The following is a 19,887-nucleotide window of genomic DNA, read 5'->3' on the forward strand; positions in this document are numbered from 1 at the left end:
TTCTTGCCGGTACACAAGCAAAACAGGTAATTTCTCAGGAAAATATCCAGAGGTGCACAGGAGTGGTGGAGAGGAAAGTTTCCTGTATAAAACATCTTCCTTGATGACCAATCACCCACATGTTACCCTGTGGACCTCATTCTATCAGTTCAGGATCTATATATTTTTAAATATTAAAAAAATTACAGGAAAGCTAACATATTAAGCAAGTGTTATTATTCATCAGAGTGTAATATAAATTTGCTTACTAGAATGGGGGGGGCTTTAAGCAGTTTGCTATAAGAAGCACATTTGAGAGAATGGATGTTTGATTGAAGGGGAAGAGAAGAACAGATTACGGGTGGATCCCACCCTGGAAAGAGCTCTCTGAGACTGGGTGAAAGAGGGGGCAAAGATCCCAAAATAGAGAAATCTTCTCCTAATCTTCTCCTTTTCTATTTTTAAAATTACTAGGCTAAATGCAGTGTGTTATCCTGGATTAGATTGCGGGACCAAAAAAAAGGGGGGGGGGATTAGTGGACAAATTAGTAAAATACGAACACAGCGTGCAGTTTAGGTGATAGTGATATAGCACTTCCGTTTCTTAGTTGTGAAAAATATACCAGGGTCCCATAAGAATGTAACAGTGGATGAAGGGTGTACAGGAACTTTGTACTATTTTTGCAACTTTTCTCAAAATCTAAAATCATTACAAAATAGAAGGCTTATTTTCAGAAATACAGAAGATTTCTGATGACAAATCTAACATTAATCACAAAAAGTCAGAAAGCCAGTCACCTGAAATAAGAACGTCTTTTAGAAAATGGTGGCAGAAAAGTATCAAGTCAAAGCCATCTGTGATGACAAAGCTAAGCCCAATAAATTTGGAGGGAGAAATCAAATATTTGCCTCCATCCACAAATGTATGTAACACAACATGTATACAATATCACCGGAAATACACTAACAAAGCTAACAGCAGTTCTAACAATCAGGCAACAGCAATGAGTAAACATAAGCAATAAATTTAGCTTTTGCATTGTGACTAATCTCTAGTAAAATTAACTCAACCTAAATCCACACCCAATTTATTTTCTCCTTAGAACAAACTATCAGAGTCAGGAAACAGAACATTTGCTCCATTAACCTAGCCTAGATTATGTAATAAAATTCTTCGATGTAGCTCTTATGGGCTTTTGAGGCCTCAGCCAACAAACCTTACCACCTGGCTTCATTACATGTGGTTAAATAAGGACCACGTCTCCTGGGGGGTTCTGAAACATCTTTCTTTTTTTTCTCCCTTCTCTCCCTTTTTTCTTCTTAAGATTTCGGACAGATATTTATAATAAATCTTCAGAAATTTCAAGCAATCTTTCTGGATTTTAGTGTGGACTTTTGGATTCAGAATGACTGTTGTGGTTTTCCTAGCCAGTATTTTTTTAAGATTTTATTTATTTATTCATGAGAGGCAGAAACATAGGCAGAGGGAGAAGCAGGCTCTCTATGGGGAGCCCTGATGTGGAACTCGAACCCAGGATCCCAACCTGAGCCAAAGGCAGATGCTCAACCACTGAGCCACCCAGGTGCCCCTAGCCAGTGTTCTTGATCCTAGCCATGCATCAGAATCGTGTAAGCAGGGGATCCCTGGGTGGCGCAGCGGTTTAGCGCCTGCCTTTGGCCCAGGGCGCGATCCTGGAGACCCGGGATCGAGTCCCACGTCGGGCTCCCGGTGCATGGAGCCTGCTTCTCCCTCCTCCTGTGTCTCTGCCTCTCTCTCTCTCTGTGTGTGTGACTATCATAAATAAATAAAAATTGAAAAAAAAAAAAAGAAAAAAAAAAAAAAAAAGAATCGTGTAAGCAGCTTTCTAAAAATCCCGGTTGCCTGGACATCACTCCCAGCTGCCAAATCACAATCTGAGGGGCGGTTCTGGGCATCTACATTGTTAAAGCTTTCAGTTTCTCTGATGTGGTGTCAGGGTTGCAAATCATTTGTTTTCATGCCACCTAACAGAGGGGCTGCTGTAAAAAGAATGCTTCTTTAAGTGGAAGCCTTAGCAAAGGTCTCCCTCAGTTAAAGGAAACCCAGAGAAAGCATGAATGTAAAGATTAAGGCAATTTTACATTTATATAGAAAATTAGGAAATAAAGCAAAACAGATTTTTAAAATCATAAAACATGTTTTGATTATTTTCATAATCTGACAAAAACAGATTCCCAAATCACTGGTCAAGGAAGAAGATCAATAATGAGATAAGCGTTGACAGGTTTTCTATAAGCTAGGATGGCATATAGGCTGGGAAACCCCACCTAAGGAAGCCAGTCTTGCAAATACCACCCCAGACGCCCACATCTCCAAAGAGATGAGAAGCTTCCAGAAAGCAGGCTCTCTGCTTTGCTTTTGTAGAATTCCCACAATGCCACAGACCTGATAATACTGCTTCATGTAAAAATCAGGCATAGATTAAGTATCTGCTTAATTAATTTCATTATTAATACTATTGTTATATTATTAACAATATAGTTACCTTTAAGTCACCACTGGCTTCTGCCATCCAAGTGGAATATAATAATAAATAAACGAAATGAGCATAAATTATCTATTTATGACAAACTGAATTACCAGTAGGTCTTAACTAATACTTCACAAAACTATTCCTAAAACGTCAGATTAGGAAAACAGGAGGACCAATTTTCTTGAGTAAAAATCCTAAGACAGGTGGTGTAACTCTGGCCCTTTACACGTTACACTGGAATTTTTCCCGGATTTAGGAGCTCTCCAAACATGCCACACCAAGTATATCTTCCCAAGGCCCCCCACCTTGACTTCCTTGATCTTCTCCAACAAATGCTATACCTGGACAATCTGCCTGGTACATTATCCTAGGGAAGTCAAAGAGCCCTTTACAAATTAAGGATTTCTAAAAACACCACTTCCTTCATCGGAGCATCTTACTCTGTCTGAACATGGAAGTACTAAGTAAGGCTACCTTCTCTGAACTTCAGCTCAATTACGTAACATCTTCTGATTTTTCCCCGCTCTCTTCTGACCTACTCATAAATATGATATGCCTCTTCAGGCACTTGTTTTATATCTATTTCAGCATGTGGATATTCAGGTCACCAATGAACATGTATAGTGTCCACTAAACGTAAAAGGAACACAAATATGAATACTAGCCCACGCTTCTAGTGGCTTCTAGTCAAGTAAATAAACGGCAATTTAAATGATGAGCATTCTAGAAAAGCTTATTAAAATGTAAACTCTGACATTTAAATGTGCCAGTTGGCACAGATAAGCATTTTCACCCTCAAAGATGTTTAAGAGTGGGGAGGCGGTGCCTGGGTGGCTATGCCTGTTAGGCGTCTGCCTTGGGCTCAGGTCATGATCCCAGGATCATGGGATCAGCCCCACAAGGGGCTCCCTGCTCAGCAGGAAGCCTGCTTCTCCCTCTCCTCTGCCATTCCCCGCCTCCCCCAACCTGGCTTGTGCTCTCTGGCTCTCTCTAGCCCTCTGTCAAATAAATAAATAAAATATTTTTCAAAACATATTTTTAAAGTATAAGGTACACTGTCAGAAGGCTATATAAATTGGTACTGCTTTTTTATTCTCAGCTTTGTTGTGATACAATTCACAAAAATGTGAGATAGGGGCAGCCTGGGTGGCTCAGCGGTTTAGCACCACCTTGGGGGGGCGGGGGCTGATCCTGGAGACCGGAGATCGAGTCCCACACTGGGCTCCCTGCAGGGAGCCTGCTTCTCCCTCTGCCTGTGTCTCTGCCTCTCTCTCTGTCTCTCATGAATAAATAAATAAAATCTTAAAAAAAAATTAAGATAATTAAAAGTGGTTCAGCTTTTGATAGCTATTATAAATTCAAAATCAGATTTTTGTCACAGTTCTTTAAATTCTTTAAATTATTTTACTTGACTATGTGCCCCCGAAAACGCATACACAAAATGTTAATGGAATGCAGTTTATAACAGTAACCTCAATGCTCACCAAGAAGTTAATGGTTAAATAAGCCATGTAAATCCACTCAGGGTAACACTACTTGGCAGTTAAAAATAGAGGCAGGGGCACCTCTACGGAAAGAACACTAGGGGCGAGAGGGGTCGTAAAATAAAAGTGGCTCTTCAGGGTTTTTTTTTTTTTTCTTTTTTTCTAATCGTTCCATACCTTTTATAAGTCTTTGTGTCTCTTTCAGTATAACACCCACCCTGACCAACCCATTTAAAATTACAATCCCCTAGCACATTCCCTGTACTTTCCACCCCGTTTCTCCCCATTGCTCCTATTCCATGGTAACAAACCACATAATTTACTGATTTAGGAAAGCTGTTGCTTGTTTATCTGCTCCCATCAAAATGCAAGAGCCACAGGCACAGGGATTTCATGTTTTTTTTCCTCACTGATGAATCCCCAAAACCTACTAAAACAGTACGCAGAGTATGCCTGTGTGTGTGTGTGTGTGTGTGTGTGTGTGTGTGTGTGTTTATTTGTTGCCTATTTACATAGCCAACAGTTGTAATTCTTTTTGTAATAGATAAATATTTTTTTGCCTCACAAAAAGTGAACTTAGGTGGTTGGCAGGTCAGGGAGCTACTTTAATTAAAAGCTGAAAGGACAGACGAACCATCATTGTAGCTGCTCTTAACACAGCTCAGGATATTGAAATGCCAGCCCTGAAAAACAAACAAAACTAGGGGGAAGAAAAGGAAAAAGAAAACAAAGCAAAAAACTGCCCTGAGGAGCTATGCAATAGCAGGTGGGGCTGATTATTCCTAAAATTTCGTCAGTGTTTACGTTCGAAGACATTAACCCTTTCACAAAAATAAGGCTATCTATGTTTCCTTAATTATAAACCAGCATGGGAATAGACATGCACCTCTGGGAAATCAAATGAGTTGAGATACAGTGAAGAGCCTAAGACAAATCCCACCCGAGAAGGTCAATAGTGATGATAATTAACTGCCAGCATGCTGTTACTCTTTCCTGTTTATGCAGAAAATACTCTTGCCAAAAAGATGCCGTTCATATCCAAATAACAGATCAGTTAGCAGAGCAATTTCAACAAGCACATAGAAAGATACTGTCAGAATAAACTTAAATCCTCAAGAGGAAAGACCCACACCCATCAATGTCTGTACCAGGTGAGGCAGGATTCAGTGAATACATTCCAATAAAGACATCCTGTAGTGAACCAATACGAATGCTTTCTGCATCATGCTGCTACCTGAATCCCATTATTTTGTTCTCTAAGTAGGATGGACACTTTTAGTGAGAGACACTCTAGGAAGTAGATGAAAAAACTCTGACTCTGCACTTCACTGAAAGTAAAATTGGAAAGTGGGCAGGAAGAGGGCAGAGATCAGGATACCTGGCTAAGATCATTCTAAAGACCAGCACATGTGTGTAGCCGCTGGGTCCTACTTGTGGAGCTCATCACCACCATTTGTAACAGAGAGGGACCACTTCCTTGATGAAACATATTTTATGTATAAAATGAAAAGGTTAATTCTTGTGAGAAACACAGGAAGAAAGAGGAACTGAAGGACCGTTAATAATGGGAGGCAGGCCGACTGAACAATCCCTAGGGAAGGCCTATGGGTGGGAAAGGAAAGATGAAGAGACCAGAAGGAGGGCGGAGTAACAGAAACAGTGGCTCCTGGCTCCAATGCGCTCTTCTCAGAAGGTCCAGTTGGCTACTGCCCCTTAGTGTGGAATGGAAGATTTACTTCACTTCATCAAAAAGAAATGTCTGCTAATTAAAAAAAAAAAATTGGGATGGATATCATTTTGTAACCCAAAGTCTTCTGTTTTCTTAATGAGAATTTGCAAGGCACACATTAATTGCTAGGTCTATAAAATATTTGGAACTGTTTAAATATATTCAAATTTTCTCTAAAATAATTAGCAAGGCTTTTGAACTATAGTCATCATTAGTATTAGGATAATTAACCAGATGGAAGAAATAAAGTTAATCAAAAGATGACCAGTTCTCAAAGGGAAGCTAAGGAGTGTTCCTTGCCTACAAAATTACCCAGGAGACGGTAAAGCCAAGACCAACAGAGTCAATGTGAAGTTTCCAACCATTTTATATCTGCCGTATTGTACTAAGAATCTAGAAGAGATTTTGCCTGTACACCTACTGTGTTTTCTAAATGACAGTAATATGAAGAATTGAGATCAATCGAGTACTAAGTTGAGCACCCAGCGAGCGCTTTATGTGCATAACTGTGGTAAACCTCACAGCAACTTAAAAGTAGTGTGATCATCACCATCTGACAAGAGAAGGAAACTGAGGCTCAGAGAATAAAATCATCCGTCCCAATTTATAAAGCCCAAAAGTAACTCAGACAGAATCAGGACCTGCAAGTCTACATGCCTTTTCTCTTCTGCTACTCCATGAGAATAAAATTTTGAAGTCTCTTCCCCAAATGGATCACACTCTGACATCACAAGGGGCAGTGGAGGGGAGTCGGGGGGGGGGGGGGGTCAGTTGGTCCAAATATTTAAAAATAAATAACCACCACTCACCTCTGGATTTTCTTCTTTTACTCTTCGTGACTGTAAAACAATTGCATATCCATTAATACACTCACACACCAGTAAAACAATAAAACGTGCGCAGGTTAGCTCACCATCATCGAGGTCACCTACCTTTTCTTGAGAAAAGGCTGCCTTCCCTTCTTCACTTTTCTCATCCATCTCGTCGTCACTCCACTCCCAGTCACCGTCCTCGGTTTTATGAAGGTGACCACTCGACCCAGGAACTCTTCTCACCTGAATCAAAACACACCCGCCCAACTCTTCACTAGTTGAACACAAACAGCGCTCGTTGGCACTGCTACGTGGATTACACAGCACACGCCTATCCTGAAAATACCCTGACTGGTTAGGAATTCGGGGATAGCAGTTAGTACCCAAAAAGACCACACGGCTCGCAAACTCCCACACGCTTCCTCTTTCTAAAGATACGATATTCCTGAAATGCATTACTACACACATGAACAAAATATTTTGGAAGAACACCACGCACATCAGGCATCGGGATCAAACCCATCTTTCACTTTTGCTTCAGTTAACGTCAACACTTCATTAATTACTACACATGAAAGGCCATGTGGTCGGCTTCAAGACTGCCTAAGGAAATGCAAGCGAGCAACAGACTGCTGACAGAGGGAAGGCAGGGGCATCAGGCAGCCTAATGAAGCATACAAGTCTAGGGGTGTATCAGCGATCTAAAACCTACGTCAGAAAAAAAAAAAAAAAAGCAAACACCCTTCAGTGGCCACCTTGCTCTTTTTCAGAACCTGACATCGCACTTCTTTTCCTAGGATTCTGCTTAAATTACTTGAGCAAAACAAAACAGCATCAGACTATTCTTAACCCACCTTGTAACACTTGAGAGACTTGGAGGATTGCTAGAAACACAGCAAGATAATCAGCAGCTATGCCAGATAATCTGAACAGATTATATCAGTCTTCCTCGAGGATTTCAAAGTTTCTTTGAACTAAGATAGAGATGTGATTCAGGGGTATGCTTTCCAAATGCCTGGTGTGGTTGGAAAAGCAAAACTTTTAAAAGGACAGGCCTCTAACCAAAGTAATTCGCCTTAAAAAAAAAAATGGACTTCAACGTAATTAAATCAATGTAGCAGATGAACATGTGAACATAACGGCCAATGATCCACTGATTCAGAGAAACTTCAAGGGGAAAGGGACCTTGGAGACTGTCTAGTCTGACCCCCTCATTTTACAGATGAGGAAATGAAGGCCCAGAATGTGACTGAGATCATTCGGCTCTAAGGACAAAATTAAGGCAAGAAAAAAGGCCTTCCAATTCCCATTCAAATGTAAGACCTACACCATTGAATGATCACTGTAAAACTGAAGTTGTATCAAAACATCCTGTGAAGATTTGGAAAGACTACAGAGTGAAGAAAACACTATTTTCCATAATAGAAACTAGTTATATCATGGGAGCTTCATTAATCCTGAGGGAAGTACCAAGGCCTTAAGGGTAAAGTAAGTATTTATACACGTGTTCAGTCAGAGTCCATTCACAATCAATGCAGGCTCGGGGTTGGGCTTGACTTAAAGACATTATCATGTGAAACCTGTAAAACCAAGCCTGACCACTTGGTCTAGAAGATCTGAGCTCCAACAGGGAAAGTTAAAAAATAAAAAGTTCTTTTTCATAACTGCAAACAGTTATGCTCAGTTTAAAAAAAAAAAAAGAAAAAAAAGCTTCTCTCCACTCCAAAAAAAAACCAATTCACCTTTGAAACAACCCCTTCTGTGCTTGACATAAGATATTTTTTCCATTTACATTTTTTGAATCATTGGAAAAGACCTAATGATAGTGATTTTAATGTGCTAACAGATGCTGGCAAAGTAACGTAGGGAAAAAATGCTGAAATGCACTTCAAGACTTTCAGAACAGGCTGCTCTTTAAAACTACAAAGAAACGGAGAGAGAAAGAGAAAAAAATTTTTTTTAAAGTTTTGAGAAGAGCAAGAGTGCACACACACAAGCAGAAGGGGTAGAGGGAGGGGAGAGAGAATCCCAAGCGGACTCTGAGTGCAGAGCCCAACAGAGGGCTGGATCCCACCACCCTGAGGTCACAGATGAGCAGAAACCCAGGGCTGGGGCGCTCAATGAACTGGGCCACCCAGGTGCCCCTAGGGAAAATAATTTTCTGTTGACAAATACGATAAAATTATTTTCCTAACAATACCAATCAGGATGATAGCAACATGGAGGGGAAAACATCTGTATTCGTGACTATAGCAAAAGAGGGAAATCTGTTTAATGACTGCATTAGAAGAATTTAAAGCCACATCTATTATAAAACATACTTTCAACTAAGAGGTGAGAAAACAAGGAAAATTATACATCAGAAACAGAACTCTACCTTTACTGAAACCACAAAAAACAAGCATGGTTGACGAATTAGTATTCAGTACTAACAAAGAGATCACACCAAGGAAATTCTCTCACAACAGAGATAGTGCAGCTTCACACCCTAAAATTTCATTTATGCCCTTTTTCCTCTCTCTGTTTACAAGATCTGCCAGTTTTGTTTCTACAAGCAGGAGCCAACCACAGACAATAAAACGGCCACCTTCTATTTTATTTTAGAACCCTGGCTGTCTCCCTCCTAGTTTTATTTGCTGGAGGAGACAAAGATAAAGCAAAATGTCTAAGATTATAGCCTCAGACACTGAAAGAAATGGTGGCTTGGGCCTTTAAGTAATAAATACTGAACAAATAAATGTAGAAATTAAGACGAAAACATTATAAAATCTATGTAGCAGAAAATACTGGTATAGGAGCAGCGGGAATAAGAATACAGATCTGTTAAGAGCATCCTCTCGCTTCACTGGAAGGAAAAGAACTTGCAGCATAATCTGAAACCCCGGTTTCATGGTATATTTATAGGACACTGACCTCCACAGAAAAGACCAGAAAGCAATTCCACAAAGGTACATCCTTGCAGGGACTCCAGGGAACAACTTCAACCTTCCAGAGCCAAAGCAACTAAGTTTCACATAGTTTAACAAATGGGCTTGTTATTTAGGAACTAATGAGTATTTTCCAAAATAAAAAATTTGGTGTGTGTGTGGTGGGGGAGCAGCCCGGGTGGCTCAGCGGTTTAGCACTGCCTTCAGCCCAGGGCCCAGACCCAGGATTGAGTCCCACGTCGGGCTCCCTGCATGGAGCCTGCTTCTCCCTCTGCCTGTGTGTCTGCCTCTCTCTCTCTCTGCATGAATAAATAAAAACCTTAAAAAAAATTTTTTTTTCCAAAAAAAGACGTGTGAAGGCTTCTGTCCTTCCCCATCTCCTGCAATGACAAGGATGGGAGTTACGGTGGCACTGCTTTCACTGTTAAACAAATTAATCACTTAGTAAAGCCAAGAGGTGGTAGTTGGGGGTTAAAAAAAAAAAAAAAGAATGCAATGCTTCTCAGAGAAATGAGCTCAGTCATAAGCCCACAAATTCCTCAGGTCCAACAGTGAGATTAGACAAGGTTTTACCTATAACACTTATTCCCAAGACTGGGAGTAAAATATAGTTGAGCAGTTCTACTGATACGTCATGCCTCTGAAAAGAGTTATTTTTCTTTCCCTTTCTTGAAACCCTGTCTTTATGAAAATCCATTTTTTAAAAGATTTTATTTATTCATGAGAAGCGCAGAGAGAGAGGCAGAGCCACAGGCAGAGGGAGAAGCAGGCTCCCTGTGGGAAGCTTGATGTGGGACTCGATCCCAGGACCCCAGGACCATGACCTGAGCTGAAGGTAGACGCTCAACCGCTGAGCCGCCCAGGCACCCCTGAAAAATCCATTAAAAAAAAATGAACCAAAGTTCTGATTCCCACCAGAAAAGAAGTCAGGTTCAGACAGAAACCGCGTGGCTCCTGGGCTACTTCTGGTGGCCACAGGGTCCCACGTGGGAGGCAGAGCTGGATTGCAGCAGCCTGCAACAGGGAATGGCAGCAACAAGGGGAAGTCACTGGAGCAGTCTGACCAGTGTTCCCAGCCGTGTCCCTCTGAACAGGAGCTTTGGATAAACAATCAGGACCCAGGGTCTCTATAACCTCTCCCGTGGCCACCTGGCCTCTGACACAGAACAGCAAAGAAGGTATGAAGGACAGATGAAGACCGTCAGCAGATAAGGTATCAAGACACGGTGCTGAACAGGTTAGAAATTAAAGTGGGTTTCTCTAATGGAGGATGAATGTGACCCAAAGAAAACCCAAAATTTAGCAGCGTTTGTCCAATCCTGCCCTGCCTGGCCTCTCTTCCCAGGGCCCCTGCCAGCTGCTTCCACTGCTACATTAACTTCTCCCTGGAGGGGAGATTTCAGCGTCTCCTTGGAATGATTTCTCCACCAGTGGGAAACCTGCACTCCACTTCTCCTCCACCTGTTGAACATACAGCCTCACCACAGCCTGAACCTGAGTGATCCCAACACGGTAGAAAGCAGTCCCCAGTAACCTTTCCCTTATCAGGAATCCTACTGACTGGAAGTATTAAAAATGTTTGTAATTAATTGCTGTTTACAATGTCTTTGAGGTGCTGAGAAGTCATCAAAAATAAAATTAGAGGCACCTGAGTAGCTCGGTCGGTTAAACATCTGACTCTTGATTTCAGCTCAGGATCTCAGGGGCATGGGATCGAGCCGCTCGTCGAGCTCTGATGTGGCACAGAGTCTGCTTGTCCCTCTCCCTCTCCTCCTCCCTCCCTGCTTGTGTTCTCTATCTCTAAAATAAATTAAATCTTTTAAAAAATAAAATTAGACTAAGGTTTCAGCAGTAGATATTTTACTGCCCCCCCCGCCCCATACTCTGATGGAGGTGTCCTATGACCTGACACCTCCATCCCACACCTACTACCTGGCCTCACTGTGCTCTCTGGCCCTCGGCCCTCCCCTGCCTCTTCTGCCAGCCCCTCCAGGCTTCACACCTATCTTATAGGGTCTGGAGCTCACAGCTGACTTCGCTGATGGCGCACTTATTGTACTCCACCCCCAACCCCCTTCCTGGACCAGTCACACGTGGGAGGAAGGCCGGGAGTGGGGCTCAGTCCAAATACCCATCCTTCGTTCCTGAGTGAATGGGGACTAGCGATGCTGCCCGGTGCCACTACAGAGGGCGGCTGGCCACTCCTAGGTGGGGTATCAGTCCTGCCACGACCCTGCCACTCAAGGCCTGGTCCCTGGACCACCGGCAACAGCATCACCGGGGAGCTTATTAGAGATGCTGGATCTTGGGCCCCGCTCCAAACCCACCAAGTCAGAATATTCCTTTTAGCAAGAGCTTCAGGTGATTCCTACCGTCTTCCCGGATGGAGAAGCGCCGTGCTGATGGCTTCCCGGGAGCCCTTCCCTCTCCCCAGGCCGGAACACCAGCCGTTATTTATATCAGGTAGGACTGTGCTCCGAGCACTTTAACCCCCTAACTGACCTCATCTTCAGGGCAGCCTCGTGAGCCGAGAGCCCTCCTACTCCCCGTTCTTCGGAGGGAAGGCTCCGGTGCAGGGAGTGAGACACCTGGCCCCAGCCACGCAGCGGGGGAAGCAGGGCCTGACCCCAGCTTTGCAGAGCCGGGCTCTGCGGCTGCGGCTCCCAGGGGTCCTCTCAAACTGCCCCACCGGCCACCTGAGCGCCAAGGCCCTCCAGCCTGTACCCAGCCCTTCTCCACGATTCCACTCCGTTCCTTCACGCTCCCCCCACCCCCAGCCGTGGCCTCCTTCCCTTCCGTGCGTGGGAAAGTGGATCCCTGCTCCTCGGGAAGCCCAGGCCTCCTGCGTGCGTGCTCCTCGTGGATCTCCACACTCGCTCACTGCCCCCAGACCCTCCGGCCAGGCCCTGCTCCTCTACACCCCCCAGGAACACATTCAAAACTCTCCTGCCTCTCCCCCAAGGACCGTGACTTCACACCTGCGTCAGGCAGGGCTCCTCCCTGGTGCCCCAGTGCTCCCCTGTAGCCACAGCCGACTCCGCCCCGCTGCTCCTTGCTCTGTGCCCTCGAGGGGGCACGGCCTCCCCGCCCTCATCTAAGCTGATGACCCCGGAAACGTCGTCCCTCGGTCTTGTCGTCGAAGTGTTCTCGGGGGTAAGAACGTCCCCTCGATCTCCAGGGAGCCATGGAGCTCCCAGCGGCTGATGAGAGTCCGCCGGTAACATTTCAGAAAGTTTGCAAGACAATCGACTTGGCACTGGTCACGTAAAATTGGCTCCCGAGGGGTATTTACACAACGGCTACTGGAAAATAGTACAAATTAGGATTTGCACCCTCCCCAGCTTCACTGCCGAAATGTTGTCCGTGTCTACAGCACACCACAGGTGGTAAGCCTCATCTTAGGGGAAGGTTATAAAACATGACCAAGACATTTCATGTGAGCTTAGTAGTCATTCCTGGGAATAGCTATTTTACAACGGCAAATATCTCCATTCTACACCCAGGCCTCTTAAGTTTCATTTTTAAAAACAACACATCTTTAAAATACACACATTGATTTTTATATACCAAACTCATGCCAACCGAGGTAAAGGTAAGGGAGGCAACTATCTTCATATTACTCAGACTGACACAGCTTGGGATAATATTTATTATAAAAGCGTCATAAGGAAACACAGTGCTCTATTTTTTTTTTAAACACAAAAGTGAGAAGAGTAACCTCTGAAAAATCATGTCAGGCAATGCAAACATTTGATCCATGATGATTGATGCCAATACTGCAAGCCAAGAGACTAAATAATATTGTTTCATACAAAGTAAGAAAGGAAAACAAGTGATGTATTTACAAATAAAAATGTTTTGTATAATGTGTTATTTAACATAGCTACATACATATGTTTTATCTGTAGATTTTTTTTTATTTCATCTATGTCCCTAAGTGTTCAATATGTTCAAAGGCACCTGAACCCTTGTTTTTCTAATCTTTAGATCTGGAAAATAAAGCATTCCCTTATTTTCAAGTCACCTTTACAATTAGGAATGTCTGATAAATCCTGTAGACAGGATCAAGAATTTCACACCTGATTGCTTTTCTGTAAAGCGGAAATATACATCCTTGCCAGTTAAAGCATGGAATGAAGTTCTCAAACTTCTGTAAATACTAATATGACAGTAGATCGATAGTAAACACAGATGTCATTGAAAAATCATTCACTTTGTTTATAACGATTTGGAACCTTCATTATTTGATAGAATGTGAGAAAAGTAACATGTGAAAGATAGAAAAGTACTGGTCTACTTTACATTTCTGTTTGCACATTCTAACCCCAGAGCAGTAATAGATAAATGTATTATTTCTACTAAGCATCTCGCTCTAGAAATTGTGTGTAGAAACTATCTGCATGTAGCAGTCACTAGATTGTGGTGGCTTCATAAGGCCCATGTTTCCTATAAATTGTTTCAAATACAAAGAATTTAAAATAAAAATTCCATTTTGAGTTAAAATGAAATAGCGCTTCTGAAATTCCTTTCCCTTCCCCCTCCCCATCGCTTTGGCCAAGGGGCACAGTCATATAAAGTTCTTAACATGATGTCTGGCATATAACACACGCTCAAGACGTGACAGGTGTGGTATCACTAACAGATTTCATCTTTCTCACAACCCAAATCTATCCAATGTTCTATTCTACAAATTATACTTCCTCCACTGCCATTGGGCTTGACCAGGTCCTTCCTTCAATTTTTTTTTTTTTTTTATATTTCCAGTTGGTTTTGTTGTCTTTCCTGTTAAAACAAGTTGCTTATCAACCTCCTGGCCACTAACCTCCTATTTTATCCTTCATATTGCCACTAGTCACACATTAGCGCTCTCTCAAAGATACTGACAAGAGTTCACTACTGCCTATAGAACGAGTCCAGATTCCTAAATATTCAAGTCTCTCCATACCCAAGCTCTAAAAGACCCTTCCAAGACTTCTTTCCCACCATGTCCTTTAAGACACCCCACAATCCAGTTACACAAGAATTACATACTTGCAGGACTCCACCGTCTTACATGTCATTACATACATACCCTGGCCTGATCTGCCCTTCTACGTTCTCTTATTCCTTTCTTCGAATCCAAGGAGCTTTAGCCAATTCTCCCCAAGTGGTATTTGTGCCCACAACTTTATATTGTCCTACTCTGGGATGCCTGGGTGGCTCAGTGGTTGAGCATCTGCCTTTGGCCCAGGGCGTGATCCCAGGGTCCTGGGATCGAGTCCCACACCAGGCTCCCTGCTTAAAGCCCGCCTCTCCCTCTGTCTGTGTCTCTCATGAATAAATAAACTTAAAAAATATATATATATTGTCCTACTCTGTACTACATCCAGTGGACGACATACCAAACTTTGTACTCCTTCAGGACAGAGACCCAGCCTTAGCCCTTTTTTTTTTTAAAGCATCACTAATGTATTCATTCAGTCAGCAAAGTTTTATTCAATACCTCCTTAGATGGCAAGCTCGAGACAAAAGATAAACTGTATAAAACTCTACACCATGGAGTAGTCCACGATCCAGACAGGTGGACAGACATTTAAAGCCAATGATGTCAATAAAATGTGCCTGCCCCAAGAAAGATACGAGCACCGTGGGGCTGCAGAAGAGAGGATGGTGTCTGCTGAGGGATGGCACAGAGACCTGTTGGTGAAGGCGAGTTAAGAGCTCACCAAACAGAGAAGCAGAGACCTCTCTCTACCTGGAGAAAGGTAAGAACTTACCGAGGTCTCCCCACTCATGTGATGTGGCTGGGTCATGAAGTCCTGGGGCCTAGGGGTTGGCTTTAAGGAAATGGCTAAGAATTAAAGCTGGAAAAATTGTGTGAAGAACCCGTATAGTAGGAGCGGCAAATCCGAAGGCCTAGAGAAGGCAGGCGGGGAAGGGAAGGCAGACCCAGTGAGGCCTGGTGGTCTGGAGAGGACCCGTCCCACCTAAAGGGAGCGCCCGGCATCAGCGGAATGCTGCTGAGGGAAGCAGCCCCCGTGCAGCCAGATCTTTGAATTCTTCCAGAGAAGCAGATAATTTGGATTTTTAGGTGAAAGCTCTTGATTTTTTAAAATGTTAACAAGTATGTCAAGTAAAAAAAAAAAAAAAAAAAATTCCCCTGCACAGCCTAAAAGCGATGTGTCTGTGGGATAAATTTGGCCTGTGCGTCTGCACCCTCTGTTGAACAGCAAGTCAGAGGGCTTGGAATTCACACGATGGAAAAACACAGCAGGCTTTCAAGTGGGCACGGGGGAGGCATAATGATCAAATCTGGACTCCTGAGAGCGGAGCAGGAGAGGGACTGGGACGGGAGGGTGACCAAGGCCAAAAAGAAAATAATATCATTAATTGTTCCGGCCCCTAGTGGCAGGCAACGAATCCCCGTGAGAGTGAGTGACTTCAGGCCCTGGTGGGGGGGGGGGGGGGGGGGTGCCCTGCTCAGCCTCCTTGGTGGCCTGGCCCCGGCACAGGTGGTTCTGCAAACGCTCAAGGACCCGGAGTCACAATGAGCCCTTCCCATATTCCTGATGCACAAAAAAAGGTGCAAGATCATGAAAAGTCTGCTGTTTTAGGAAGGCTGTCAGTGAGGGGTCAGAGGAATGTGAGGACAGTGTTACTGGAAGCTAGAGGGCGAGAGGACCCCGCTCTATAGGGACAGGGTTTGGCAATGCTGCGGTCTACGGTAACGTGGGAAATGGAAACGTCCCTAATGAAGTCAGTGATCTAGCTAAGGAGATTTCCAGGCAGCACACTTAAAGTGACACCTGGCTTCTGCTCGCAGCCTGATAAAATGTGAGCAGAGAGATGAGCTAAGGAACACACTGGTACATATGAAACCGTTCCTCACTCCCAGCCTCTCCTGATGTCAAGCAATTCTCAAAGTAAGAAATGGTTTCCCAGCAAGGATCAAATCCAGAGTGTGACTGCCTGACACTTTGTTGAGACAAACAGACCTAAGGCCTTCTAAGGATCTAACAAGAGCGTACCTTACAGAAACTCCGCACTAAATAACAAGGATTCTGAGAACCTTATGGGGGTTGTCCCTCAGCAGTCTCAGAGGGACTCCAAGGCAGACAACGCATCTTTGGGTCTTCTTGGCTCTTGCCATGAACCCATCAAGATTCACAGGACCCACAGGACCCATAATTGTACTATGAAATTATTACCAAGTTAGACTAAAAGAAACAGAGATTACAAAATGAGAAGAGCCTTCAGATCCCCAAAATTTATGGGCAGAAAGCAGTCTGAGGCTTCTTAGCTGCAAATGCTAACTTCTCTTATGAAAAAGGAAGGATGGGGATCCCTGGGTGGCTCAGTGGTTGAGCGTCTTTTGGTCCAGGGCGTGATCCTGGAGACCCAGGATCAAGTCCCATGTCGGGCTCCCTGCATGGAGCCTGCTTCTCCCTCTGCCTGTGTCTCTGCCTCTCTCTCTCTCTCTCTCTCTCTCTCTGTCTCTCATGAATAGATAAATAAAATCATAAAAAAAGAAAAAGGAAGGCTGACTTAAAGAGCAGAACCAAGAGCTCACAGACTGGAACCAAGAGTCACAGAGAACAGGAGGACAGAAACTGGTAATCTGGACCTGGCCAATCAATCCTAGTATCGCTGTGGGACCTGTGTGTCTCTGATTCTTCCCCTCTGGGGCAGGCCTTTCAAATGCCTGTCCTCCTACTGTGTTTTGGGTGTGTCTTTGGCAGAGAACAGAGAACAGTCCTCAAGGAGCTACACCCAAGAAAACTGGCCCTGAGGAGCCTTATTTGTTTACCTAGACCCAATTCAGATGACCAGCTCCTTGACTTTGAACCTGAGCTTGAAGCCATGATGGGCAGAGGCTTCCGAGGGTCTTGGAAATGCTAGAGCATATCTGCTTGTAGGAGAGATGTGAATTACTGCAGCCAGGGGGCAGACCATGCGGAATGGTTTTTTCCAAAAATGCCCATAATAATAGCTTCTGCCCCCACGTATTCTCCCAGAATCTTGTCATTCCACTAACAATTGTGACGGAGTCCAATACCCTCCAATTAAATCTGAGTGGGTTTGTACCTCACCTGTAGCCAACAGAACTAAGCGATGTGGCTTCCAGGGCCAGGTTGGGAAAAATGATGCAACTTCCCTCTTGCTCACTGGAATACTTGCAGCTGATGCCTTTGGCCATCACGTAGGCAGTCTGAGTGCTGTGGGGCCTCCATGCTGTCAGGCAGCCCAGATTGGCCTCATGAGGCGAACACCTGACTCTCTGATTGCAGCTACATGAGACCAGAAACCAGCCTGCTAAGGCTCTCCTGAAGCGCTGACCCATAGAAACTGCATTAAACGGCTGTTGTTGTCTTAAGCTACCAAATTTAGGGTGATTTGTTACACAGCAATGGATAATCAGAATGCAGATGGTGACAAGGTAATTTATTTAATTTTCATTCTTGTAAACTTACAAATTTTTGAAGATTAGTAGGTCATATTTGATACCCCTTACTGGGACAGATAACAGACTCTGCTGTACTTTGCTTCTCGGTCTGTGCTTTTGGACTCTGGACATTCTGGGCCTCTGCACACTCGGATTTAAATTCATACTTACAAATTTTTTCCATCAGACCATGTTATTACTCATTAAAACACCAAAAAGAAAAAAGTCCGTTTCCATTAATCATAGATAAGTAGCTACAGCTAAATCTTGGACCTTTTTGCCAGTGACTCACATTAACATTTTTTTTGACCTCTTGGAATTCAATGCTTATCTAGTACTGCTAAAATTTGGCATCCCCTTTTTCTAGAATGTAAAAGGACAGAATAAAGGAATGAGGATATTGAAATGTTCCACAGGCAATTAGAAAAAGTTCTAGAGAAACAAAGACTTTAATAATTCAATAATAACAAATTCAAAACACTGGGTTAGTTGGTGAAGGACACACTTGTAGCAACTTTCTTACAATGCTTTAACATTTTCTAATGTGAAAAGAATCAAATTTGATAAATGTTGCTCTTCAGATAATGATAATGGAATTTTGTAACTTCGGACATTCAACATGAAAGGGCAATGTCTTGAAAGAGAATGTTCTGGAAGCTGGGAGGGAGCTATTCTGAGGAATGAGCACAAAACACAGAGAAGCAATTAGATTTTTTTTAGTCTGTGTTAGTCCTATCAAACCTCCAATATGGCATTTCCCCAAGTCAGGGCGACAAAGAACAATGACAATCACTAGGAGCCAGGAAAGCAGCATCCAATTTTGCAACTATTGTCTTTGAGAATTAAGCTCCTGCTGGAATGGGTGCCAAGCTGATCTGTAACTTTAGCTAATAAAGAAAACAATGGGAATGTTCTGTCCTGGTAAGACAAATAACACAGATGAGAAAATACACTTCATGTAAAACCAAAGGGGGGTAAAAAGAGAAAATAAATGTCTGGCACTGGAGCAGAGGCAAGGCTGCTCGGGACACAGCGGTAAGTTACTAAAGTTAACTTCATTGCAGGAGGGGTGGGAATGAGAAAGGAGAGCCGGTGGCCAACTGACCGTAGCTCCAGGCAGGCAGCGTAACTGACCACTAGAAGCAGAAGAATTCTAACAAGCAACAGAGAATCACTGTCATGGCCAATTTTAAGCGTCAGCTTGTCGAGGCGACAGTCCACAGCTATTCAATCAAATGCTAACCTAGGCACAGCTGTGAAGGCATTTAGCAGATATGATTAAAATCCATAATTGACCTCATACAAGGGAAATTCTCTTTGATAATCTAGGTGGGCTTTGATAATCCACTGAAAGGCCTTCAGAGCTGAGCTGAGGCTCCTCTGAAGAAGAAATTCCACTTGTCCGGAACAGCTTCCGCCAGGCCTGAAACTCGGGGTGTGCCCTTCTTGATGGCCTGCCCCACGGACACCTAGCTTGCCTCACCTGCCCCTCTAATCACTAAAGCCACGTCCTCGCAGGAAATCTCTTTACTTGTCTCCTACTGGTTCTGTTTCTCTGCTTGAAGCCTACCTCACACACACACTAAATCCAGCAGCCTACTGGTCCTGAAAAACAAAAGACAAGTTAGCTGGCAGGACAGCATAACCCATAACAGCATCCACTGATTTTTGGTACCGGAATAGGTTAATGTCTCCAAGTGAAATAAAACGAGTTGAACCAAAGGACAGTAAAATGAAGAATAACTAATGATACAAACTACTATAACTTAATACTGACTAGACTCCTGCCTCATAAAAAAACACCCAACGTAAAGATTAGGGTCTAGTTACTGGTTAAACATCCTCTGTGTTAGCTCTGAGCACTACAATCAACACCACCATCTTGGAGATGTCCTGGCAACAATTACATCTGCGTAGGGAAGACATCCAAATGGGTTGAGGTTTTATAGATTCAGTACCTCTTACAGAGAATGTAATGCACAGAATGGTTGTAATATTACAATTTCACAAAGACATCTGGT

The 19,887-nt window shown here is 43.4% G+C and overlaps 1 protein-coding gene across 8 annotated transcripts in view; it reads right to left on the reverse strand.

Moving 5' to 3' along the window:
- The window catches only part of STK39 (serine/threonine kinase 39), a 291,605-nt gene that overhangs the window by 116,769 nt on the left and 154,949 nt on the right, over positions 1-19,887 (reverse strand). For 7 of the 8 annotated variants that reach the window (XM_038584733.1, XM_038584728.1, XM_038584731.1 and 4 more), the window contains exons 11-12: positions 6,638-6,760; positions 6,515-6,544 (exon numbers count right to left, since the gene is read on the reverse strand). In XM_038584733.1, coding sequence (XP_038440661.1) covers positions 6,515-6,544; positions 6,638-6,760 — 153 coding nt within the window. The remainder of the gene's footprint in view (positions 1-6,514; positions 6,545-6,637; positions 6,761-19,887) is intronic. The other variant, XM_038584730.1, reaches the window with a different exon arrangement.

The sequence above is a fragment of the Canis lupus genome, chromosome 36 (genome assembly GCF_011100685.1).
Source record: "Canis lupus familiaris isolate Mischka breed German Shepherd chromosome 36, alternate assembly UU_Cfam_GSD_1.0, whole genome shotgun sequence".
Classification (NCBI taxonomy): domain Eukaryota; kingdom Metazoa; phylum Chordata; class Mammalia; order Carnivora; family Canidae; genus Canis; species Canis lupus.